Genomic DNA, 27,881 nt, shown 5'->3' with positions numbered 1-27,881 from the left:
AACTTCAATAATTTCTTAAATCCTATTCTGTGAAATAGTTGTGATAAATAATTCAGTAAAATGAGTTATTCTTTTAGCCAATCAATGTTTAAAATGTATTGGTTTACACTCATATTGTTGTGGGAGCATTTAATTGAAAAAAATACACACTCTCCGTTTAAGCTTTCCCATTTTTAAATGATTATTATAACCCCACCCCCAAAAAAGATGCTGTCTGTGAGATGATAAATTCAAACTAGTTCCTTCCTAGTAGAAATAATAAATAAAAAAAGTTGAAATTAAAATTCAAGAGAATGGTGTTCACTTATATACAAAAAAAAAGAAGAAAAAAAGGTTTTAAATATTAACGTATTAATGCAACAAAAAATCTGACATTAAAAACAAACTTACATTGGCATTGCCAGTACGGTGCAAGAAGATGAAGTTTATACAGCACCACCAAAAGAACAGAAAAAAAAAATTGCCTGCTCCTTCCAATAATTCATCCAAATGTTCTTAAAATTATTCAACTTCACAATGTTGTTCAGTGTTTATTCCAACATCTGATTACTCTTCGTTGTAAATTCCACATATCTATTCTGCAAACCATTCTCTTTTGTTTTAAAGTTAGTATTAGTAGTGGCAATGATGCAAGAAAGCAGGCTTATGCAGCATCAGTGAGGGGGGGGGGAAGGAAAATCTTGCCATTTCACCAATCCATCACCTCCAATAGTTTGCCAGTTTGTCTAGTTATTTCTTGAATTTATTCAAAATATCTACTGACACAACAACAGATGGAAATTTGTTAGAACAAATAACTATCTACTGACACAGCAACAGAGGGAAATTTGTTAGAACAAATAACTACCTACTGGTTAAAGGCAAACTTCCATACATCTAGCCGATGCCATCCTTCCTCAGTTTGCATTTGTTCCCCCCCCCCACGTGTGTACAGTGGGGGGAACAAATCGATGCCATCAGCACTGATTGCTGTCCATTAACACCTCAATCAGGTCACCTCACAGGTACCTAAACTCCAGATGATGCATTTTGCAGAACTGAAACCTTTCTTTGTAAGACCACTCTTGTTCCCTTCACCAATTGTGTGCCCTTCTCTGCGTCCATTCCAGCAGATCAACATCCTTTCTAAAATGAGGCCTTCAGACTTCTGTGCAGTAGTCAAGATCTGTTGGACATAGTGTTATTATTGTTGCTCTTATATTATTTCTTCCTGATTGGGGGATTCCACTTCGTGACAGGTACTGCTACCAAGAACACAGAGCAGTTGTAATGTCTGGTACTGTTGGTCGAGGAATTCTCTGACTATCCTACAGGTGTTCAGGATTGCAACTTTCTGGAGTTCCTTGTAGGTGTTCTCTAGGAGACCTATTGCTGCTATGTCTTTTGCACCATACCGGTGGTTGACACGATGATCAGGATGGTCGTTACTTCTTGCATATGCCACATCTCCTTGACCTTATGTCTCAGGTTCGTGTACTTCCTAGAATTTATTATTATTAGCCATATGGCGAAAGGAAGCCTGAGGCTTATGCTGCACCAGCCAAAAAAAAAAATTCCTAAGTTACCCTGAGATAGAGAGAGAGAGAGAGAGAGAGAGAGAGAGAGAGAGAGAGAGAGAGAGAGAGAGAGAGAGAGAGAGAGAGAGAGAGAGAGAGAGAGAGAGAGAGAGAGAGAGAGAGAGAGAGAGGTATTTAGCATTAGTAGAGGCATACGATGCAAGAAAGCAAGCTTGTGCAGCATCAGCCAAAAATAAAAAAAATAAAATGTTCCAATTTCACCCCTCTGTTTGTTCCTAATACCTGTCCAGCTCAGCCTTAAATTTATTTAAGCTATCAACTTCCACCACAAAAGATGGAAGTCTATTCCACCAATCAACCACCTGCTGGCTAAAGGCAAACTTCCGGACATCTATCCTACAACTGTCTGTCTTCATTTGAATTTATGTCCTTTCAGGTGATTATTCTGAGCAAGAGAAAGAATCCCATCAGCATTGAGCATGCTCAAACCATTCATGGCTTTATACACCTCAATCAGATCACCTTGCAGGTGCCTAGTTTCCAAATACTGTAATCTTCAAAACTTAAGCATTTCTTCATAAGAGAATCCCTTTGTTCATTCACTAATCTTGTTGCCCTTCTCTGTACTCATTCCAACAGCTCTACATCCTTCTTAAAATGAAGCTTCCAGACCTGTATACAGTACTCATGGTGTGGCTTGACCATCGCCTTATACAAGGGAATAATCACCTCCTTATCCCTGCTAGAAAAATTCCTGTATATCATTGACAAGACACCATGAGCTACTCTTCCAGACTGTTTGCACTGTTCAGAAAACTTCATATCTGCCTGCACAATTACCCCCAGGTCCTTTTCATTCTCGACCACTGTCAGTGTAGTACCACAGAGTTGATACATTAATCTGGGGGTTACTGCTTTAGATATGTAGTACTTTACATTTGTCAATGTTAAACTTCATTTGCCACCTCTCAGCAAATCTGCTCAACTTTTCTAGATACTGTTGCAGCAGCATATTGTCATTAGTGTCGTTAAAAACCCTGCCAACCTTCATATCGTCTGCACTCTCGGACATTAAGCCTGATATATACCATCATCAGTATCATTTATAAATATAGAAAACAACAATGGACCCAACACTGAACCCTGAAGGACTCCACTAATAACATTAGTCCACGAAGAGCAGTGTCCATTGATTACCACTCTGTCAGGTGAAGAACTGCTCCAGTTTGTGCAGCAGTCTTCCATGTGCAACAGTATCAAAAGCCTTTCTAAGATCCAAATATATGATATCAAAGTTATTCCCTGCATCCAGTTGCTTTGTGACCACATCACAGTATCCAATCAATTGGTCAGACAAGACTTTCCCTGAACAAACCCATGCTGTGTCCGAGCTAAAACTGAAGTCTTGTCTAGATGATCCTGCAGTGCTTCTTTAACCAATGCCTCCATTAATTTCCCTGGAACAGAAGTTAAACAAACAGGTCTATAATTACTTGTGTCACCCTTTTTTCCTCCTTTGTGAATTGGGGTTACAATTGCACATCACCAGTCCATGGGTACCTCCCCTGAGTCCAAGGAAGCTCTCATGATTATGGCTAAGTGTTTGCTTACTTCCTTTGCTGCCTACTTGAATATAACTGGAGAGATCCCATCCACCCCAGATGTCTTTCTTATGTTTATCTTCAACAATTTCTCCTCCACTTGGCCAGAGTTTAGTTCATTTCTGGCATTCCTCTCCCTTAATAACTCCTCATGTGTGAATGTAGATGCAAAATACTCATTTAGTTTGCTAGCTACCTGAGCAGGATCATCAGCAGTTGAACCATCGATATCCAGTGGACCAATCTGATTCTTCCCCTTCCTTCTAGTGTTTACATACGTATAGAACTCTTTGCTGTTTTTCTTTGCCAAAGATTTCTCATAATCTGCCTTTGCCTGCCTAACCACCTTTGTGACTTGGTTACAGACCAGCTTATATCTCTCATAGGCTTTGATGTCACCCATTAATTTATATGTATCCCACGAATTTTTCTTCTCTCCCACATGTCTCATTACTTCATTTGACATCCATTTAGGTCTAAACCTCAAACAATATTTCTTAGTAGTAGCTTCCAAGATAAATTCTTTGAATGCTTCCCATTTTGAATTTGCTGTTGGTAACATCATCTCTTGGTCCCACCGTATAGAATTTAAATACTGTCTCAGACCTCCACAGTCGCCTTTACGAAAGCAAAAAACCCTTCCCTTTACTCTTGATTGTAGTTACCTCTTTGAGTAAATCACACTTCAGCACACTGTGATCAATGCCACTTAGTTGTTCCTTTATGTGCAGATTCTTAATACATGAAGAATAACTACTGATAATCAAATCAATAGTATTACTCCCTCTAGTTGGCTCCCGAACATGCTGCTGTAGAAAACAATCATCCGAGAAATTCACAAAAGCCTTGCTAGTGTGTGTGACCAAACCACAAATTCCAGTCAATATCCGGGAAATTAAAATCCCCCGTTATTAGACTCTCTGATTTACTGGCACACTCTATTTCCCTGTACAGTTTTTTATTATACTCATGAGAGTCATTAAGCTATAACATACTCCTACTCTCAATTTTGATTTCCCAGTGCTTATGTCACACCAAACTGACTCGACACTGCACTGTCCAGCGATGCTGACTCTCTGCACTTGAATTTGATGTGTTTCTAAACTAATAGCATAACCCTTCCTCCCTTCCTATCCTGTCTGTCCTTGCTGTACACATTGTACTCCCCAAATTCGAGTTCTGCATTCCTTATATCTGGGTGCTTCCATAGCCAGGTGGGAAGGAGCAGCAGTGCGTAGCACACGCTTCTTGATTAGACCGGGGTTCAAGCACGTAACCACCAAATATGGAGGATGCGGAAAGGTCAGGGAATGACCACTGCATATCCCGGAGCAATATGGCCTTAGTTGCTAATGCTCCTAAAAACCAAACAACTAACTAACTAACCTTATGTCTGTGTGAAACCTCGTCTCTGATATCCCAACAATATCTACCTTTGATGCTTTGACCACCACCTCAAATTCATCAAATATATTTACCAAATTCCTAGCCTTGGTGTACACGCAAGTATATATTCATCTATTCCTATTCTTAGCTACCCTAACTCAACCCATGTGTTACCTTGTACTGCAATGACTCCCAGTAGTCTCTGAAATCCCCTGCATCTTGTTTTCCAGGCTGCTGCTCATTTCAATAGAAGCAGTGCAAGAATTACTTTCACCTCTGCCAGCGGCTACTGTTAATCTATTAGTCCGTGTACCCCCCAAGCTAGCAGTTTTGCTAGCTTGGGGGGTACATTTACTTATTAACAGGAGAGACTGCTTCTACAGAGATGGGATACACTTAAATAAAAAGGGTACAAGAATATTTGCTGACGCTATCGAGGCAGTGTTAGGAGGGGTCCTAACACTGCCTCGATAGCGTCAGCAAATATTCTTGTACCCTTTTTATTTAAGTGTATCCCATCTCTGTAGAAGCAGTCTCTCCTGTTAATAAGTACAGACCAGGCTGAGAAAAATTCTATCCCTTGAGATTTCACAATCTCTCTCCAGGGCCGAATTGATCAACAAAGCTCTCATTATATACTCCCTCCTATCGTGTCTGGGCAGAATTGCAGACACTTTCAAATTTAACCCTAATTCACAGCTTTATTTCAACAGTGAAAGTAGAAAGGAATCACCAAGAAAGAGAAGAATGATGATATCCATCTCAGGATCCTGCCAAGTTTGCCAAGTCCATTCTCACCAGATGTGAGCCCCGGCGGTTATGTTATTTGTAACGTGGTCAAGGGTGTTCCCCCCTTCCGCGTTTAACTCTGTGATGAGTACATCCCTGTAAAGTACTGATTTTTTTTTCATTTAGTTCATTTAGTTGTTTGTGAATGTTGTTTGTGTCGTTCATCTGGCCTCTCAGGCCTGTGTTTTGCCACAAAAAAACCTGTAGTTTACTGTCCTGTGCCACGAGGAAGCTGGCTGGGCAGTAGGGAGTGTAAGAGCTCTGGAGGGGCAAACCCTGAAGAAGCCGAGGCTACAGTTGGGGAGGACCTAAAAAAAAGTGAAAGTTGGGAAGGAGTGGGGAAATAGGAAGTAGGGGATAAACTGGTAGAAAGATAGAGGGGCAGTAGTGAAGTTGCCCATCCTGGTGAATAGATGGGGATTGAAAGTGAGCAGTTGGTTGAACCACCAGGCAAAGGGGGCCACCCAGGGTGTGGATGTGGTAGGCAAGTTGAGAGCACCCCACCAGGTGGTAGGAATAAAAGACCATAGGGAAAGGGATCCCTATGTTGGAGTGCCTCTAGGAGCTCTGTCCCACACTGCAAGGGTCAGACCTGATGTCCAGTGTCAGGATCGGCTAAAAGGAACTGTATGGCATGGTGTCTGTTTAGATCAGCATAGGGCCATAGGTGGTTCACATGTTTTATCAGTTTGTCTGATGAGGGAGTAGGAGAAATATACAATTTATTACACTCATTCACTCAGCTTTCATTCAGATTTTGTAATTTTTGATGTGAAAAACATCTTTGGTGGCACCTACTAAATTTTTCGGACTGAAGTAAAACTGATTGGTGACGAAATGCGAGACTGAAATGATGCAAGGTAAGCAGCAGGCGTGAGCATAAAATGTCACATTGTTCATAACTTTGATTCTAGCTGTTCGATTTTAAAAATTTAAACAGTTTTGACTTTTGTCAAAGATACTTTCACATAAAATAAAACATCTATTGTGTGTGTGTAGGGTACATACCCATTTTTTTTTTTTTTTTTTTTTCCTACATTTTCTATTTTAAAGGTTTTTTTTTTTTTGGATATGATTTTTTTTTTTTTTTTTCATGCCTGCATCCAACCTCTTTCACACACCAGGGGAGTATGCAATGGGTGTGTAGTGTGATATTAAACTAAAGTAAAGGTAAATTCAAGATATAGGTACTTAATCTAATTAAATAATATATAATATTGTTAGTTTAAACATAAAAGTATGTATCCTTTCACACTGTCCAAACATATTTCCACATTTACTTCCAGCATCAGTCATTCCCATTAATCATAACCCACAGTCTCTCCCTTTCACCACAATTCCTCTCACTCACAGGGTATGCACCCCTTACATTCAATAAGCATTCATTCCCACCATTCTGCCTATTTTCTTGCACATATGCATCCTTTCATTCACTCAGTTTCTCACACATATATTTCGCACATTCAGTTCTTTTCTTTTGACATTGCACCCACTGGCACCTCATGTTACTATCGTTATTCAGCTGAGGTGCAGCCACAGGTGAGCTCTCACTTACCAGAGAGGTATGCAGTGTATGTGTTGGTCTTATGTGTTAACAAAGTTATATAGCTAGTAAACATAATAAATGAGATATATCTATACTAATTATATACTCAGATATATAGTAAATGTGTTTTCTTTCGCACAACCACATTCACTCATCTCAGTCATTTCCATTTACCATAACCCTCAGACATTCCCTTTTACCACAACTATTATTACTTGTAGGGCTAACACCCTATTACAATCATACTATCACTTTCTGCTCTCGTCCACTCATTCACTTAATTTCTCTTATTCATTTCATATGTTCATTTCTTTCTCTCTGCATTGCATCCCCAGGTATCCCAGCTTACTACTATTTTTCGGCTGAGATGCCTCCCTGGCTGCATATACTTCCCCCCTCCTCTTTGGTGTTATCTAGTTACTATGGGCACCTCCAGCAAGGCAGGGTGACCCAGGAGAGGGGGAGGGGGGATCTGTTGGACAGTGGAATAATATACAATAGTACTTATACAATGGGATAATCACCTCCTTAATTTTTCTAGATCTTTTAGCAGTAGCATATCTTGATGATCATCATTAATCACCCTGCCAACCTTCATATCATCTGCAAACTTAGACATTCAGCTTGATATACCTTCATCATTATCATTAATAAATATAGAAAATAACAATGAGCCCAACACTAAACCCTGTGGGACTGTTTTAATAATATTAGGCTAAGAAGAGCAGTCAATTGATAACTACTGTCTTCTCCCACTCAACCATCCCTTTATCCATATCAACAACTTGCCCTTAATACCACACTGCTCCAATTTATACAGCAGTTCTTTATGTGCAACTGAATCAAAAGGTTTTCTGAAATCTAAATATATAATATCAAAATTATTTTCCCCATTCCTTTGTTACTAAATGGTCAGTCTTTAGGGTGGACCAGTGTAACAAGTGGCATCCCTCGGGGTGATATTGTGTCTCCTCCTATTTCTAATTTTTATAAATGATATTGACAAAGGTTTTTCAAGGGAAGCTGCCAACGTTTAACGGATTTAAATGAAAGTGGGAAGTGTGGTTAACGATTTTAGTTAGATCATGATAATTCAAAAAAGACTTGGATCAATTACATGTATTATCCAAAAAATGGCAACTAAAGTTTAATGTTTCTAAATGTAAGGGTATACGTTTGGGGAACAGAAATTGTGGTGTCACATAAGCTGTGTGTGGGGGGGGGGGGCTGGAAGTAGTTAGAGACAAAAAAGACTTAGGTGTATGATTCAATGTGATGAAATTTTCTTAGCAGTGTAAACTGGCTGTTAGGAAATTCCTGCCTACAATTTATAGAACCTTTGCCAGTAGGGATAAGGATACCATTATTTTTATATATAAAATGATGGATTAGACTGGAGACCACCTGAAAAAAAAGACAGAACTTTTGGTGAGGGTTCAAGAGCAATTGATGAGTGCAAATCAATGCACATATGAAGAACAGCTTAGAACATTTGAATTGCAGAATTAGTTTTATAGATATCTAAGGAAAGATCTGACTGAGATGCCTAGTGGTTGAATAAAATGAATGAGGAAGGTTTGCCATGTAGGTAGAACAAGGACCAGGAGGTGCAGATATAAAATCTTAACGAATAACAGAAGATTGGATCTCATGAAATTTACCTATGGGCAGCAGGTTGTTGAACAAATTCAAAATGTTTTTAGCATGAGTAATTGGATTTGGCAGTGTGCATCAAGTTCAGTTGCCTTTGCTGCACATTGCATGTGATTGCAGTTGCATATAATTAATGGAAGTTATTCATGAAAAGTAAGTAAATGAAATACAAATTTATTATATTTATTTTATAATGTTACAAATAAAATAAAAAGTATGTTATTAGTAACATTTTACTTGTTTAACCTGAAATGTGAATATTTCTTTCAGCTGCTCTCTGTTTAGGATTATGGGCTTGTGTTACTGTTACTCCTGCCTGCTTGCTAGGTGGCATCATGCAAATGTAAGGGTCTTCTGTATGTGTATGTTTTTTTTTTTTCCTTCAAATGCTTTATTTTGTGGTAATCGGATAAGTGGATTGTATTAATGAAGTATTTTCTTATATATATATATATGATTTAAATGTGCAACAGTTTAAAATATTATTAATAATGGAAATAAAAATAATAATAATAATGGATTATGGACCTGGGACACTGCTGTATGCAGAAAGTACCCAACGACCATAATTTCTACATAAGTTAGTAGGCGTGAAGGGCAATGTGCTAATGTTACTTGACTGGTAACACTGGTTATGGAGAACAAAGGGCGAGCGGAATTGTGATTGCAATCACGGTGAACAAAGCTGGGAGCTAAGATAAAGGGGAAGTAATAATGATTACTTTATATATATATATACACAGGAGACTCTTGATTAACTAGGATCAGATTAGCCAGGATACTCAAGACTCCAAATTAAAAAAAAAAATCAACCAGAAATCAAAAAATTCAAGTAATAACTAGAATAGGTATAAACAGATATTTTTCAAGTCGTAAATAAATGACAAGCAGAATTAAGTCGCCACTGGGAGATTAGCATACCTATTATCTTGCAATCCCCGCTGTCTTCACAGCTGCCGCTCAAAAAAAAAAAGAGAGAGAGAGAGATCAAATGTTTAGTTTGTTTTAGTGCATCGCATCGATTGTTGTGTTCTGTTGCAGTGCAAAAGGACAAATTTTGTTTCATTATTTATGTCAGGGATGTCAGAATTTTTTTTTTAGTAAATTTTTTTTGTTGTTTAGAAATCACGAAAATGATGGGTAAATGCAAAAGAGTTGCGTTTTCAATTAAACAAAAACTTGAAATTATTCAAAAGTTTGAAAACGATGCATCTGTTAAATCTCTAAGGAATCATTATAATAAGGATGTATCAAAATGGCCAAACATCAAACATTAACAAGTATTGTGCGGAATTCAGATTTGTCAATAATAGTATAGTAGCAATATGTTATTAGTCATTCCCGAGTTACGTAAAACTCAACGAAGTTAGAAGTCCTGGAACGCATCTCTTACATATGTCGGGGACTTTTGTATTTTTGGATTAACCGGGAAATCGATTATCCAGGATTTGTTTTTTACCATCTATCCCGGATAATCGAGAGTCTACTGTGTGTGTGTGTGTATATATATATATATATATATATATATATATATATATATATATTTAGAAACAAAATTACAACTTATGCTAATAGAAAACTGTATCTGCATTTGATTTGATGTCCTTAAAACCGAGAATCAATGACCCAATTCAAAGGAGATTAATAACAACATCTTTTACATGATGTTTAATTTTGTGCATATCTTTGCATAGATATTTCCAAATTGCCATCTAATTCTGTCACTCCTAAACCAGTAAAAATATGTGGCAACCAGCTGCTGTTCTGTTTATGATTCGGATCAAACTACCTTTTCTTCATCTATTTCCTCTGCTCTAAAGAAGATAAAATAGAGGGAATCAATGGACAGCCATCTTCATATTGTACATCTATAGAAATCGAATATTAATTTCAGGTTTTAGCCAGCTTCTCATTCCTCAGTCAATCCTGGTACTGAAGTACCATTGGTTTAGGCAGCCTCATGCATTTTGGATTTTCCATATAAATAAAGACCTTGGCCCAATGTGAATGATGCACTAGACTTCTTGATATGTGTGTGTTAAAAAACCCAGAATAACTCATGGAGAATTGTGGGGGTGGGTGATCTACTACCTTCACTTGAGATTGGCTGGCTGTATACACCTGATTGAAGGGGCTTTGAAGAACTCATTCAGTCTGAGGGATTTCAAATCCAAGCCTCTTCAAATGAAGGATAAGTGATGTATTCAATGTGATGTTAAAAGAAATGTTTTTTTTTTTTAAAGAAATATGGTCATTGGCATAGCAATGGCAATACCAGTAGCAATTAAGCCATTGACCATATTTCCATTATGTTGCAATAGACAATTCTAGTTGCATTATTCCTGTAAAAAAATAGGCTTTATATCTGTTTGTGAGACACCACATGGGATTATCATACATGTAACAATATTCTGGAGATTCACAATCTCTCTCTCTCTCTCTCTCTCTCTCTCTCTCTCTCTCTCTCTACTCTCGTAGATGTTTTGTTTCTGCTGCATGCCTTTTCTCTAGATACTTCCAATGGTACTGTTCTTCTGAATTGGCTTCTATAATTCCCCCTCTCTCCTCCAAACCATTCCAAACGTGTGACACAATCAGTCAGCATCCTTTTTCATCCAGTCCAACTTTAAACTCATATAACCAGCTTTTCTTTTTCCTTATATATTCCTTCAACTTACGCTTGTCGGTACAACTTCCCTTTGCACATATTTCCTGAAAATTACAACCAACAGAAATTCAAATCTAATGTCAATAAATATCTTTTTTTTTTTTCACTTTCTCAATCTCAACCCATGCACAGTACTTGATCTGAACCAAGTACTTATTACCATGTTTGGCAGTTTCATAAAAATAAATCCAAATAAAACCTTTTTTACTGTTTACCTATTCAAATTTGTGGAAAGTAGTCTCATCACTAAGAAATATTTGGCAATCTTTTGATAAAGATCATCGGCGAAGGTAAAGAAAGCCAACACAAGAACGACAAGAAACGTCGGATAACTTAGTGGAAAATTAGTTTCTAGATACAGCACTCTAGTGCTTCTCGCTCGGTAAACAGATGGTACGTGTTATCAGTCTGGAGCAAAGTCGAGAACGATATATTGATTGGCAGGTAGGTGGGGCAAACAATGTGCTGATTGGTGCGTGTACACAACACAAGACACGATAACATCTGCTTAGTATCATTTTAGTAGCACTCAGAAGCACTAATGGTAACTTGCCCTAATGAACGCTTTCCATAATGGTGAATGGTGAAAAAAGGTCAGGTTACCTCCACTTGAATCCCATGGGAGCTTGAACCTCTCCCGAAATGGAGGGGGATAACATAACTTTTTTTATTTAGAATCATGTGGACTAGTACATAAATTGCTTATTAACAAAATATTATTTTTTTATTACTGTACTTTTATTTTTAAAAACACTTGTGCAGATACACGTGTGTATCATAACGTCAATCAACACCTCAACAGCTATTCACTATATATATATATAGAATCTTTCTTTTCTTATATTATTTCCTAACCTAACGTTTAAGGTTAGGTTACTAAACATAAGGAAACTGTTTCTATTATTTCCTAACCTACAATTTAACGTCAGGTTATGAAATATAACGAAAAATAAAGAAACCTTTTCCTTTTTTTGTAACCAAACTTAAATCAACAGTATAGTAAAAACACATTAATGCCAAAAATCTGCTTTTAATAATGAGAAAAAAAACATAATGAAGAACATAAAAATGAAGAGAACGAAACTTTTATTAATTTAGTTTTCATCAAAAAATCAACCACTTTTCTTTACAAATTTCTTCCATCTTTAAAAGATTCATCGCTACTATTACCTGTTTATCATTCATTACAAAACTATTATGTACCGTTCTTTACTCATAAATACACATTATAATGCCAACCAATGACTACACAGTAGCTTGTCCTCTGTTGCTCCCACCACCACCAATCATTTTCTCTCGGCTCCAGACCGATAACAACTATCGTCTGTTTACTGAGCAAGCAGTGCTAGAGTCTGGTGTCGGGGAAACTAATTTTCCGCGTAAGTTATCTGACGTTTCTTGGGTTGACTTTCTTTACCTTAACCAGATCATATAATTTTAATTGTTAAATTTTTTTTTTTTTTTTTTTTTTCTGTAAACCCCAAACACGAGAGGTGTTAGAACCTATAGTACTTAGTACATGGGTTGGAGGTTGAGAAGACGAAAGAAGATATTTGTTGACATTGGACTTGAACTTCTGTAGACTGTAATTTTCAGGAAATATGTATGAAGGAAGGTTGTTCCAGAAAAACGGCAGTTGAATGAATAAACGAGGAAGATGAAATGTTGGTTCTGTGAGTTTGAAGTTGGACAGTAAATGCACGTTGGCTGGTGATGGCACGCGTTCGGACTGTTTTGAAAGAGAGAGCAGGAATTATAGAAGCTAATTCAGAAGAACAGTGCCCATGGAAGTATCTGTAGAAGAGGCATGCAGCAGAAACAGTACATCTATGAGACAGCGAGTGCAGAGGCTCTGTTAGAGATGAGTCATTAATTAACATAACTGACCTCTTCTGAATGGAATCAAGAAGCCTGAGAGAGGTTTGGGGGCACCACGCCAGATGTGGGAACAATATTCCATGGCAGAGCGGATTTGCAATTTATACAGAGTGAGCAGCTATTTAGAAGAAAAGTAACGCCGAGAGTGAAAGAGAAAACCAAGTTTTTTAGATGAAGAAGAAGCAATATTTGTAATGTGCTTGTGCCAAGAGAGATTAGAAGTCAGGATAATCCCCAAAAGAGATATATCATCATACCGAAAAATCGGAGTGTCACCAAAGATAAGCATAGGAGCAAAAGGATCCTTTTTGCGAGATATAAGACAAGGATGACTTTTAGAAGGATTGAAATCAACCAAGTTGTCTTTGCCCCACTGGAGAATTACCTGAAGATCGGCATTTAAGGAATTGGTAGCAGATTTTCGAGAAGTTGAAGCTGATTGAGCAGGACAAGGTTTCTCAAAATGGAAAGTGGAATGCAATGTGCTATCATCGGCAAAACTATGGATAGGATTTCCAGTCAATGGAAGGTCATTAATATACAAGAGGAAAAGAGTGGGGGAAAGAACTGATCCTTGGGGGACACCGGCATTAGTGGAGAAGTTAGAAGACAGAGAGCCATCTATCATCACCCTCAGTGAGCGATCAGAGAGAAAACTGGATAACCAATTACTAAAAACAGTTGGCAAACCATAAGATGGAAGCTTGTTTAGAAGACCTTTATGCCAAACACGATCGAAAGCCTTTGAGATGTCAAGAGCAACTACTTGTGTTTCACCGAACCTTTCCATTGAATTAGTCCATAAATGGGTAACATTAGCTAGAATATCACCAGTGGATCGACACACCAACGGAATCCATACTGGCGATCGTTGATCAGACGGAAGGTTTCTAGGTAGTTTAAAATTTGGCGGTTAATTGATTTCTCCATTACATTAGAAAGAGTAGAAGTAATTGCAATGGGACGATAATTGGATGGGAGGGATTTGTCACCCTTTTTAGGAACTGGCTGGATATGAGCAAATTTCCAAGCAGAAGGAAAAACACCTTTGGAATAAGAAAGTGAAAAAAGGCGGCAATGAATAGGAGTAAGTTCAGGAGCACAGGTTTTGAGAACAAGTGGATAAATACCATCGGGACCTGGAGCTTTCTTAGCATCAAGATTCGTCAAAATCCTTCTGACATCCTTTTGACGGAAAACCACAGGAGGCATTGAATGGAGTGTGTTGGGAATAGTGGGAGGTGTTTTACCAAGATCGTTAATGCATGAGTTGAAAGAAAAATGGGATGCTAGCAGGTCAGCTTTATCCTTGGCTGAAGTGACAACAGAACCATCTTGTTTTAACAGAGTTGGGCAAACGTTGTGGCCAATAGCATTTGGCAACCAGAATGCTTGGCTACCATTAGGGCAAGAAGCAAGTTTTCTACTCTTAGCCTGTTCAAACTCTAGTTTGGACTGGTTAATAACTGCTTTACAATTGTTGCGAGCTTTGGTGTAGGCAGAAAATGAAACTGAAGAATTTGAAACAAGCCAATTACGATATGCAACATTCTTCTCTTGAACAGCCTTAGCACATTTATTGGAAAACCAAGGTTTAGATAAAGGACGAGATTTTAAAGTGGAGTGTGCGATAAAGGATTCCATTACTGCAAGAATAATTTCACTGACACGATCTGAGCAAATGTTGACATCAGAACTTTTGAAACAGTAATCCAACCAAGGAAAAGAAGTCTCACAGGTCATCCCATTTTGCATTCTTGTAATGCCAGACAACATGAGGTTGGGAATAGCCATGAGATAAAGGTTCCATTGGAGAAGAGACAATCACCAAGTTGTGATCTGAAGTGCCTAAAGGACCTCTCACTTCGACCGTATACTTAGTAGGGTTGTTTGTGAGAAAAAGATCAAGCGTATTGGCTGTATGATTAGGATTGTCCGGTATTCTTGTAGATAATTGAACAATCTGTGCAAGATCATTAGTAATTGCAAATGCCTTAGCATCTCGACCAGCTGAGTTGGTGTGACTAGAAAATGGAAGCCAGCTGTAGTTGTGAACATTAAAATCGCCAAGGAAAATTACCTCACTGTTAGGAAAGTTGGACTGGAGAAAGTCAAGTTGCAAAGAGAGGAAGTCAAAGAGCTCCAAGTGATTAGTGGAGTTGGGAGAACGGTAGAGACAACAGATGAATTTGACACAATGATGTAGAGAGATTTTAAGCTAGAGAAGATCAAAGAGAGGAGATTCAAAATTGCCAAATCTCTGACAGAGAATATCAGAACGGACATATGCACAAGCCACCTTTGAGGCGAAAATAATCATACAGCGAATAATTTGATCATATGAGATGGGCAGTAGTTGAATCACCCGATAACTGAGATTCTGTTAGAAAAAATACATGGGGTTTGGCAGACTGCAAGTGGAAATGGATATCGTTGAGATTAGAATTGAGACCATGTATATTTGTGAAATGAATTAGGAAGTGCTTGGGAGATTTAGATCTTTTTGCAGATAAGCTTGCTCTATTAGTTTGACAATTCATGGTGTATTCAATAGTAAGAAAAAGTGGGTGGGACATGCTGTATGAAGTAATGAAATTTTTGGATATGGCGTACACATGGTAAGAATATACCCAGATCCTTGACATAACATGGCCTCGACAATGCTCCCCGCATACACACTACTTGGACTCCCTCCAGTCACTATCTGGCAGAGTAGATGTAGCAAGATTATACACTAGCTGATCCGGAAGCCTCCTAGAGAGTTACCAATATGTTCGGTCCGGTGTACTCTCTAGCGGCCGGCCTGCGAACACCGTTTTAGAGCTGTACCCTCGAAATGTAAGGAATATTGGATTTCACCACGATGTTCATCATAACCTCAAAAGTCATCAATCATACTGCATGATGGAAGAGATGGGGAAGGGTTGACCAGAAGTTAGCTCTAGAGACTAAACATGGGTTCCACCACTTCAAGCCTCCAATAAGCAAAGTGGTGGTATTGCACTAGTTAAAATTGTTTAATTGTTAATTACCATGAAATAGTAATTACCAATTTAAATTAAAATACCTAACTCTATATATGATCAGATAAGAAAAAGATATTTAACATGAAATATTTAACCAAATAAATATTCAGTTTAGTTAAATTAATCACTGTCTTAAATGATGTTAAGCCGACTGGGCTAGCCGGGTGAGTAAAGTGCCTGCCTGGCAACCCAAAGGTTGTGGGTTCGAATCCCGCCTCGGGCTTGGATCAAAGTACTGCAAAAACCTTGGGAGGTGCACTATGGCCACAGAAGCCGATGCGCCAACAACTACAAAAAAAAAAAAAAAAAAAAATGATGTTAAAATTATAGTGCTGAAATTCCAGCACATTACATATTTATGTTACTACTACTGTTACCAAAAAAATAAAAATAAAAAAAATTAATGAACTGACCAAGTTAATTCAATAATGGAAACCTACTTTTGACATGGTAATAATTATGAGCACTTCACAGTGCTGTGACTTGCACAAAAAGACTGAAGGAATCCATTCCGAAAGACAAAAGCACACTCCCAAATAAAAAATAAATAGAAATCATAAAATAATAAGAAAGAATTAAAGAAATGAAAAATATAGGGTGTCACAAGCATGGTTTCTTTATAGCGCTATGAGTGCCCCATAAAGAAACCTCACCCAAAAAGATCCTGTTTTCATAGTGACCTAAGGTTCAGTGTTGGGCCCACTATTGTTTTGTATATATATATCATATTGATGAAGGTATATCAAGCTTAATGTCGAAGTTTGCAGATGATACAAAGGCTGGCAGGGTAGTTTAATCACAGTAATGGCAGTGTGGTACTGCAACAGGATCTAGAAAAGTTGGGCTGAGAAGTGGCAACTGAAGTTTAACATTGACAAATGCAAAGTGCTGCATATGGGTAGAAGTAACCCAAGAGTAACATACCAACTGTTTTGTTCTATACTTAGGGTGGTTGAAAATGAAAAAGACCATGGAGTAATTGTGCAGTCAGATATGAAGTTTTCTGACAGTGCAGACAGGCTGCCAGAGCAGGTCGTGGTGTCTTGTCAATGATATACAGGAATTTTGCTAGTAGGGAAAAGGAGGTGATTGTCCATTTGTATAAGGCAATGGTCAGGCCACGCCTTGAGTACTGCGTACAGGTCTTGAGGCATCATTTTAGGAAGGATGTAGAGTTGCTTGAGTGAGTACAGAGAAGGGCAACAAGATTGGTGAGGGGAATGAAAGGGTGGTCTTACAAAGAAAGACTTAAGTTCTTCAAGTTGTAGCATCTGGAGACTAGGCACCTGCAAGGTGATCTGATTCCTTGAATGGGTTGAGCAGGCTCAATTCTGATGGGATTCTTCCTCTTGCTGAGATTACTCACCTGAGAGGGCATAAATTCAAACTGAGGAAAGACAGTTATAGAATAATGTGCAGAAATTTGCCTTTAGCCAGTGGGTTGTTGATTGCTGGAATAAATTTCCATCTGTTGTGGAAGTTGATAGCTTAAATAAATTCAAGGAGGAACTGTACAAATGTTTAGAGGGAATGGATGTGTGAAATGGTTTTTTTTGGCTGATGCTACATAAACTTGCTTTCTTGCAACATATGCCTATGCTAATTTTAACTGCCAAAAGGCAACCAAGCATTAAATGGTGTCCCTCTGTGATATATGGCCAGTGCTGGAACTAGAGTGGGGCAAGCTCGAGGCTCCAGGCACAGCATTCTAAGGGGTTCACTGGAACACTATTTTAAAATGTTTAATTTTTAATTTATAATTTATTTCTGGTGCCTTATTATTAGTAAAGCATTCTTTCTATCATATAAACTTTATTTGTTATTTATCTTTAAATTGGCATTATTAGTACTTAGCAGAAATTTCAACAACGTTCATTGCATATTGTTATTTTTGGAGCAATTGATTTTTGACCCTCCCCACCAGATCTCTTGTTTTGTACTACCTTGTGTTGTACCACACAGTTGGTATGTTATTCTTGGGTGCAAGGTACTGCTATTCACATGCAGTGCCTTTTCCTCTGTCAATATTAAACTTAGCTTGCCACTTGAAGTTTAACATTCATTGATTAACTGTCATTAATCACTCTACCAACCTTTGTGTCATCTGCAAACTTAGACATTATTCTTGATATGCCTTCATTATTAATACATATAAAAAACTGCGGTGGGTCTAGCACAAAGTTCTGGAAGACTCCACTAATAACTTTAGTCCAAGAAGAGCCATGCAGTGTGCTTTGATAAACAGTCTTCTCCCCACTCGACCATTTCTTCATCAGTAAACAGTAATTTTCCCATATTGCCTTACTGCTGCAATTTATACAAGTCTTCTATGTAAAGTATTGTCAAACGTTTTTCTGAAATCTAAGTATACAATATCAGAATTACATTTTGCATCCAGTTCCTTTGTTACTGCATCATAACATCCAATCAGATAAGGTCAGACAAGATTGCTCCTTAACAATATCCACGTTGGTGACCACTTGCCTGTCTAGATAGTCATGCTTTATTACATAAACCAGTATTTCATTTTTTTTCATGGATCAAGCTTACAGGTCTGTAGTTACTCACTTCACCCTTTATTCATTTTGAATTGGTTTTACACTTGCACATCTCCAGTCCATAGAGACTTCCCTTGAATTTGTGAATGCTCTCATTATTAGTCTAAAGGTTTGCTGAACTCTTTTGCTGCTTTCTCAAAATAATTGGAAAGATCCCATCTGTCCCATGTGCCATATTTATATTTGGCTTCCATGATGCCAGAAGTATATCAGATTACCCTGTAATTGGATAAACTTCTGGCAACAGCCCCAAAAATTCTTTGTATGAATGTCATGTCAACAAGGAACTGTTCAGGCAAGTGGATGGTTGGTAATGGTCTGGAGCATGTTCAACTGGCACACTTTGAGACCCCTAATACGTCTAGATGCATCTCTCCAGGTTATGTGTCCATCCTTGCAGACCATGTGCATCCCTTCATGGTCACCGTGCGCGCACACACACACACACACACACACACACACACACACACACACACACACACACACACACACACACACACACACACACACACACAGGGCAATGGACTCTTCCAGTAGGACAATGCGCCTCCCCACAGAACCATGGTAACTAGAACATGGTTTGAAGGGCATTCCGCAGATTTACCACCGTGGATTGGCCTCCCTGTTCACGGGACACGAACCTTTTGGAGCATCTTTGGGATGCTATGGAAAGGTCCGTTCGAGCTTTGGGTCCTCCACCCGGGAATATGATGGAATTATGGACAGCGGTGCAGCAAGCATGGATGGAAATACCTGTGTAATGCTTTCGTGGACTCAGTGCCTTGCTTTGTGACTGCCCTTATCCGAGCAAAAGGTGGGCCTACCCATTACTAGGTTAGGTATCCAGTGATTTCTGTCTACTCAGTGTACATTCACACATGGGGAATTTTTTTTAGGGATGGGGATGCTGGATCAGCCACCCATCAGAATGACTCACCTCGTGGCAGCTAAATGATTTTGTGATAACTGAAAGGAAAGTGGAGGAGAAATTGAAGCTAAGTGTAAACAAGTCACCTCAGGTGAATGAGACTATCCAGTTATATTGAAGGAGTCAGTAAAAGAGGTAGGCAAACCTTTAGCAATGATTTGGAGATGTGCAAATGTGTCCTCGTTTTGCAAAGGAGATCAAAGGGAGATATGAGTAATTATAGATCTGTTAGCTTGACTTCTATTTCAGGGAAAATGGATTCACTGGTTAAATAAGTAATGCAGGACCATCTAGATAGGAATGCAGTTAACTGCAGTCACAGCAAGGATTTGTTAAGGTTCTGACCAATCTTAGTGGATACTTTGATATGATAACAAAGGAACTAGATGCAAAAACTAATTTTGAAATCATATGCTTAAACTTCAGGAAAGTTTTCATGCTGTTGCGTATAAAAGACTGCTATGAAAATTGGATCAGTGTGGTAATAAGGGCAAGCTGCTGCTGCTATGGATAAAGGGATAGTTGAGCGGGAAATGACACATTGGTTATCAGTGGGCACTTCTCTTTTTGGACTAATGTTATTAGTGGTGGCCCACCAGAGTTCAGTGCTAGGCTCATTGTTGTATACTGTATTTATTAATAATATTTATAAAGGTGTATTAGTCATAATGTTTTAAAATCTAGACAAATTAGGCAGATGGGCTGAGAAGTGGCAACTTTATATGGGGAGCAGTAATTCCAGATTAATGTACTAGGTGTGTGTGTGTGGTACCACACTCAGGACAGTGGAAAATGAAAAAGATGTGTGGGATGTTTGTGCAGTCACTGCTCAGAAAAGTTCTTTAACAGTGCAGAGTGACTGCCAGGACAGCTCATGAGGTTTCATCAATGATGTATATGAATTTTGCCAGCATAGAATGAGAGGTGAATTAACTCTCTTGTACAAAGGGTGATTATCCCTTTTGTACAAGATGGAGAATTCTGTGTCTTGTACAAAGGGATAATCATCTCCCTAACCACATCCTGAATACTTTGTATGTAATATTCTGGATGTGGTTAGGCCACATTTTAAATATTGCATACATGTCTGGGGCACCTCCGTAGCCAGGTGGGAAGGAGCAGCAGTGCATAGTACATGCTTCTTGATTAGACCGGGGTTCGAGCCCGTCACCACCAAATATGGAGGATGCGGAAAGGTCAGGGAATGACCACCGCATATTCCTGGAGCAATATGGCCTTAGTTGCTAATGCTCCTAAAAAACAAAACAAACAAACAAGCATACATGTCTGGAAGCCTCATTATGGGAAGGACATGAATTTGTTGGAACGGGTGTGGAGAATAGCAACAAGATTGGTGAGAGAAGCAAAAGGGTGCTCTCATCAGGAAAGTATTAGTAGTGGCAAATTATGCAAGAAAGCAAGCTTAGCTTGCTTTGTATACAAATGAGGTGGGAAGTGCTGACGTTTTTATTATTTTTTTTTTTGATTTTTGGCTGATGTTGTGTGAGCTTGCTTTCTTCCATCATTTGTCACTACTACTATTTCTACCTTACCCAGATGATAGTTCTCTAAAGTTTTGGGATCTTATAGGATAATCAAGACATTTAAAATCAGATCGTTGTCAGCATGGTTTATCAATTATATGGAGGGAAGGGGAAGAAGATCTGAATACTTGTTTTAACTTTTTACTGCCTTTGAAAACATTTTAATGTTTTATCCCCCTGGCTATTCTGTCCATTTTCTTACCAATTCTGGATCTGGAGTAACAGCATTGGGTGATAGTGGGAGGATGTGAGTTGTGGGGGGTGGAGTAATGGAAAAAGTGGTCATAGCTTTCTGCCTGACTTTTTTGTATAAAACTTAATAATAGCTCTTTTTTAGATAGAAGTTTGACAACCAAGAATCCCTCCCCCCAAATTTGGGGAGGGGTTCTTAGTTGCATCTCTTAATAATCCTTGTTTTTATGCTACTGCTGCTGGAGAAGTTGGAATGATGATTTAAAACCATACTTATGGAAGTGAGTTTTGGGAGGATTTCAAAGTTCACATTGGTCAATACAGTGAGCTTATCTTATGAGTGATTAACAAGTCCAAAAACAGACTATTGAAACAATGCTGACATCTTTTAAATGGGAAATTTGATCATACTATATATTTAAAAGTAAAACTATACTAAGTCAACTTTCAGTTTAGGCAAGTTTGTTCTTTTGTAAGAATTTAGACCAATGCATTAACTAGCAGTTCAAACCCTGCTAGACATTAAAGATGAAAAAAAAGTTCTACTTTTCATTATTTTAAAGAGGCCAAAATAGCATTATCAATTTTATCTATGAAATTCAGCAGAAGATCTCCTTTTAGCTCATTCCAGCTGCATGCAACACTAGTTATTAATTTACTTTAGTTCATTCCAATTACTTGCATCAATAGAGGTATACACTATATTCAATTTAAAAACTTAATTGCAAATGAACAAAAATTTGAAGATAACTTGTTTGTCAGTCTGATATAAAGGTGCAGTTATATATGAAGGCTTTGGGACCTAAATTTTGGGAGAAATTTAATTGTTTATTATTTTTTTAATTTGGTTTTTATTTCTAGGCTAGCTGGCTTCTTGGTAGCTGTAATTGAAGCCCCATGCTTTTGTGCATTTTTGGACTTTGCTCAAGCTCCAAGTCTTTATTTTGATCGCAAGCCATACTGGCACAGAGCAGCTTTATATATAGTGTAAGTAAATATTCTTTAGCAAATTATTTAATTTTTTAATATAAGAAACTATACCAGTCAGATCTGGTATTATCTCAAGATGAAAATTCATGATCTTATACTTTTTAGATATCTCATACCCTTTTTTGCTTAATTGTCCAGGCTAGACAAAAATTTTAGATGAATTTTTACTAAGACTGTGTTAGGATAGCTTGTGGTGTCTCTTGTTTATTCCCCTTTACTTTTGGCCATGTGACTTTTCCTATGATAATTGTAACAAATGAAATGATTGCCAGGCTAGGACAAAAAACACGTACCCTCGGCAACCAGGGGTTGTTGTAATGCCTGGCTGCTGCAGCATTGGGTTGCATTGTGATTTTAAGGTTGGGTGATCACTGGGTGTTGTCCAACCTCCCACTTTTAACCCTTTACTGGTTTGTACGTGTTTCTTCTGGTGTATTCTTCTTCTTCTTCTTGGTCCTTAGCTGGCAGCTGGGGGAGGCGGTTGGCCACGCAACCAGTATGCTGCTGTAGGTGCCGCAGGGTTTCGGACTTGCTCTGTGATGTTCTTCCATACTTTATGATCCATGGCGTCAGTGCTGGCCTGGTTAAGGTCGAGACGTCGGCTCTTCAAGTCATTTTCCACTTGCTTGGCCCACGTTTTCCTAGGCGCGGCCCGTTGGATGCTCCATTGGGTGGGTCGTTGTCTCCAAAGGAGTGTGGATGGTATTCTGTTCCTGCCCATTCTACATATGTGGCCAAACCATCTAAGCCTTCGCTTCAGGATTTGGATGTGGTGCGGATGGTATCATTAGTGATGCGGTCACGAAGTGAGATGCCCAAAATCTGCCGCAGGCATCATATTTGGAATACCTCAAGTTTGTTTAAATCTAGCTTGAGACAAATCCATGTTTCTGATCCGTAAAGGAGAATGGGCAGGATCAAAGTCCGGAAGAGTCGGATTTTAGTCTTTGAGGAAATGTTGGTCCTCTTCCACAGACACCATTTGAGCGAGGCGAACGCAGTGGCCGCCTGTCCAATTCTGCTGTGGATTTCCATGGTGGATGCAACTTTCTTCTCCTGGACCAGCGACCTAAGGTATTTAAAGTCCTGCACTTGCTCGATCTGGACGCCTTCGAGATAGATGGTGGCTTGCGACCCATCTGTTGTCAGGGCCTTTGTCTTATCAGCATTGATCTTCAAACCGTATGGCCAGGCAATGCGGGCAATGTCGTAGAGGATGTCCGTGGCTTCAGAGTCGTTACCAGCAAAGATAGCACTATCATCGGCAAACATCAGGTCAGTCACATAGTGATCCTTGTCATATTGTATGCCCCGTCTGTTTCTGGTGTATTAGAATATTGGCAGTGAGAACGGGACCTGCAATAACACATAACATTTATTAAAACAAAAGAAAACATGTATACAGACTTGCACTCTATCTGGTTTAAATGTAAAACATACATTGCTTCCCAATCAAAGCTCAAAATAATAGTATTAATAATATCAAGGGTTTGATTAAAGTTATAAAATCATACATTTAACCGTTCATAGAGTTCTGAAACTATTCATTCATTAACTTTATTAATTTTACTGTATCGCTCTAGGCTGAATAACCATAATGTTCATAAGCACCTTTGCATCTCTTTGTTAAAAAAGGAAAATATAGGCCGGTCATATTATTAGGAGTCCAGTCATCTCTCACCACCTATTCTCATCATGATTAAAGGACTAACATTGGTCCACGTTTGATTATTTTGGCTCCTTTGGATGTTCTATTTACCAGGGAAGACTCTCAGGTACTTTAAGAGCATTATAGCCATTCCACACATCAAATTAACAAGAAGTTCAAATAAATATGAAGGGAGCAATTAGTTGTATCAATTAATGTTATTTCTGACATTTTCATTCACACAAATAGAATAGTTTGCTAACCAGTTAGATCACTTGCTCCAGAGCAGGTTATGAGACCTTCCCTCTGGTGGAAACTAGAGTTGCGGTCCTTTCCGAGCCTTGATTCCTTTGTTTCAGCTCCTCTATCTTTCTTAAGGCTTCAGCTACCGCAACCCACTGGAACGATAATGACTGCGAACTTTCCCTTCACATTCCCAAGACCCTTCTCATTCAACTCTGTTACCAGCTTCCTTCAGTGCTTCTCAGAACCATTTATACACAGCCATAATCTTGTTCTGCATCACAGAGACAGTCATCCAAGAATGCCCATTTTACAGTGACACTACCTATTTTGGTAATCATCCCATGAAAACATCTGGACATCCCGTCTGTAGTGTAGCGATAAAATCCTTTTTAGTGCCCCTGTGGGCGTGAGAACGGAGGCACTCTCCTCTCCTTCCGCTATGTTGATGAGAGGCCCATGACAGAGAACTCGAGCTAGAAATTGCACAATATCTGTACATACATTCTCTCCCTGGAATATAAGTTTCTCCTCCCTTATTGTATTAAACCGTGGGCTCCAAATGAATACAGTTTTATAATTTTATCCTAAAGATTCCCAAGATACGATTCTAGTTATGCAATAGATAGTTAGATCTGCCTGATCGTAGAGACACACGAGAATTCTTGGTCTCACAACTACACCCCTTCCTCTCCCCCATTCAGTTAGCCTAAACAAGTCATACTGTGAAAGGTCGTTATCATTTTAACGTAGCCATCTACCAAAGTAGTTAAATAAATTGGCATCGTTTTGGTTATATCTCATATTGTGAATGCCTTCACGAGTTGCCATGGTATTGTACTACCTCGAATAAATAACACTTCACCAGTGGAGAAGACTACTGTTCTTTATTCTCAGCAGATACCACCACCAATAATAAATACCATGATACTATCATGGTAGCAGGTCAGCTTTATCCTTGGCTGAAGTGACAACAGAACCATCTGGTTTGGACAGAGGTGGGGGCAGAGATGGGCAAAAGTTGCAGCCAATAGCTTTGGCAAGAGACCAGAATGCTCGGCTACCATTAGGGCAAGAAGCAAGTTTTCTACTCTTAGCCTGTTCAAACTCTAGTTTGGACTGGTTAATAACTGCTTTACAATTGTTGCGAGCTTTGGTGTAGGCAGAAAATGAAACTGAAGAATTAGAAACAAGCCAATTACGATATGCAACATTCTTCTCTTGAACAGCCTTAGCACATTTATTGGAAAACCAAGGTTTAGATAAATGACGAGATTTTAAAGTGGAGTGTGGGATAAAGGATTCCATTCCTGCACAAATAATTTCACTGACACGATCTGAACAAACATTGACATCAGAAGTTTTGAAACAGTAATCCGACCAAGGAAAAGAAGAAAAGAAGTCTCGCAGGTCATCCCATTTTGCATTCTTTTAATGCCAAACAACACTAGGTTGGGAATAGCCATTGAGATAAAGGTTCCATTGGAGAAGCGACAATCACCAAGCTGTGATCTGAAGTGCCTAAAGGACCTCTCACATTGACCGTGTACTTGGAAGGGTTGTTTGTGAGAAAAAGATCAAGCATATTGGCTGTATGATTAGGATTGTCCAGTATTCTTGTAGGTAAATGAACAATCTGTGCTAGGTCATTAGTAACTGTAAAAGCCTCAGCATCTCGAACTGCTGGGTTGGTGTGACTAGAAAACGGAAGCCAACTGGAGTTGTGAACATTAAAATCACCAAGGAAAATTACCTCACTGTTAGGAAAGTTGGACTGGAGAAAGTCAAGTTGCAAAGAGAGGAAGTCAAAAGTGATTAGTGGAGTTGGGAGAACGGTAGAGACAACAGATGAATTTGACACAATGAGGTAGAGAGATTTTAAGCCAGAGAAGATCAAAGAGAGGAGATTCAAAATTGCCAAGTCTCTGACAGGGAATATCAGAACGGACATATGCACAAGTACCACCTTTGAGGCAAAAGGAATCATACAGCGAATAATTTGGGCATCTGAGATGAGCAGTAGTTGAATCAACCGATAACTGAGATTCTGTCAGAAAAAGTACATGGGATTTGGCAGACTGCAATTGAAAATGGACATCGTTGAGATTAGAATTGAGACGCGTATATTTGTGAAATGAATTAGGAAGTGTTTGGGAGGTTTAGATCTTTTCACAGTTAAGCTTGCTCTATTAGTTTGACAATTCATGGTGTATTCAATAGTAAGAAAAAGAGGGTGGGATATGCTGTATGAAGTAATGAAATTTTTGTATATGGCATGCACATAGTAAGAATATACCCAGATCCTTGACATAACATGGCCTCAACAATGCTCCCCGCATACACACTACTTGGACTCCCTGCAATCACTATCTGGCAGAGTAGAGGTAGCAAGATTATACACTAGCTGATCAGGAAGCCTCCTAGAGAGTTACCAATAGGTTCGGTCCCGTGTACTAACTAGCGGCCGGCTTGCAAACACCGTTTTAGAGCTGTACCCTCGAAATGTAAGGAATATTGGATCTCGCCATGATGTTCATCATAACCTCAAAAGTCGTCAATCATACTGCATGATGGAAGAGATGGGGAAGGGTTGACTGGAACTTAGCTCTAGAGACTAAACACGTGTTCCACCACTTCAAGCCTCCTGTAAGCAAAGTGGTGGTATTGCACCGGTTGATGAGAGTTATCTACCACGTAGTACTGTCTGGTAACATTGAGGGGTGGCATTCCTCCATGTGGTGTGGGCACCACACCTCGACCCCTGCATATGTTGGTTCACACCTGGGTGGTCACGCACCATATACTTGTGCATGGAGGTTATACCCAGGATTACTAACAGTCGCACCATCATGAAGGTGCAAGCAGAGGATTTGGCTGTCACAGACCGTCCGGACTTTCCCGAAATTGGGTCCACATGACTTGAATGTCACCCGAATATCAGTTCCATCAGCGTTTTAGACTCCCACGTAGCAAGTACAGCTTGTCTGGCATATCGAGAGAATGTCTGTGACAGCCTCAATGACCCATTTATTTTTGTTTTTTGAATTCTACTTTAACAATGCCAATATTTCATACTTTCTTAATAGACTGCAATACTTAACTGCATGTAGCTTAAAGTTTTAAAAAAAATATATTAAAATTTGTGAAATGCTGTTTAGACCTTTTATTTAAAAAAAACAAAACAAAAATTAATTCTGCTAAAAAGCACGAGAAAAATGTTTTAGACATAAAATAGAAGCATCGGTCTCTTAATCTGTTATTTTCTAATTTAACAGTCCTTGAGTTTGTGAAATTTCAAACATATGCATATATTTCTGATTATATATATATAAATATTATTAAAAAATTTAAAAATCATATATTCAATCCTTTAGTTACTTCCATTTTGAAGTTTATTTCAAATTTGGTGCCCTTCACAGCATGTGAAATTTGAAACTACCTAAGTTGTTTCCACAGAATAGTGGCCACTTACAGAGAACATTGAGTTTCATGTTATCATATGTTGCTCATTGAACTAACAAGACAGGGAAAAAAGCAACCTGGAACTTTAAACAGTGTTGACACTTTTCCAGTACCATGCCACTCTTCAAACAAAAGACAGATAGTTGCAAAAACAGTGGCAGGGCACCTGATAAGTTTGTGCATGCAGCTTCTGTATGAAATTAAGAAAATAACTTTATAACCTACTGCAGTAAACTTTTCTCTATATTTAGG

General features: G+C 38.6%; 1 protein-coding gene across 1 annotated transcript in view; it reads left to right on the top strand.

The window, feature by feature from the left end:
- Positions 1-27,881, top strand: part of LOC150087603 (calcium channel flower-like) — a 55,818-nt gene that overhangs the window by 11,467 nt on the left and 16,470 nt on the right. The window contains exons 2-3 of the mRNA XM_090369882.1: positions 8,763-8,835; positions 22,148-22,273. Coding sequence (XP_090226008.1) covers positions 8,763-8,835; positions 22,148-22,273 — 199 coding nt within the window. The remainder of the gene's footprint in view (positions 1-8,762; positions 8,836-22,147; positions 22,274-27,881) is intronic.

The sequence above is a fragment of the Mastigoproctus giganteus genome, chromosome 3 (genome assembly GCF_048544385.1).
Source record: "Mastigoproctus giganteus isolate SK-2022 chromosome 3, ASM4854438v1, whole genome shotgun sequence".
Lineage (NCBI taxonomy): Eukaryota > Metazoa > Arthropoda > Arachnida > Uropygi > Thelyphonidae > Mastigoproctus > Mastigoproctus giganteus.
Note: the sequence above shows the minus strand (reverse complement) of the source record. Positions and strands in the feature narration are given on the sequence as shown.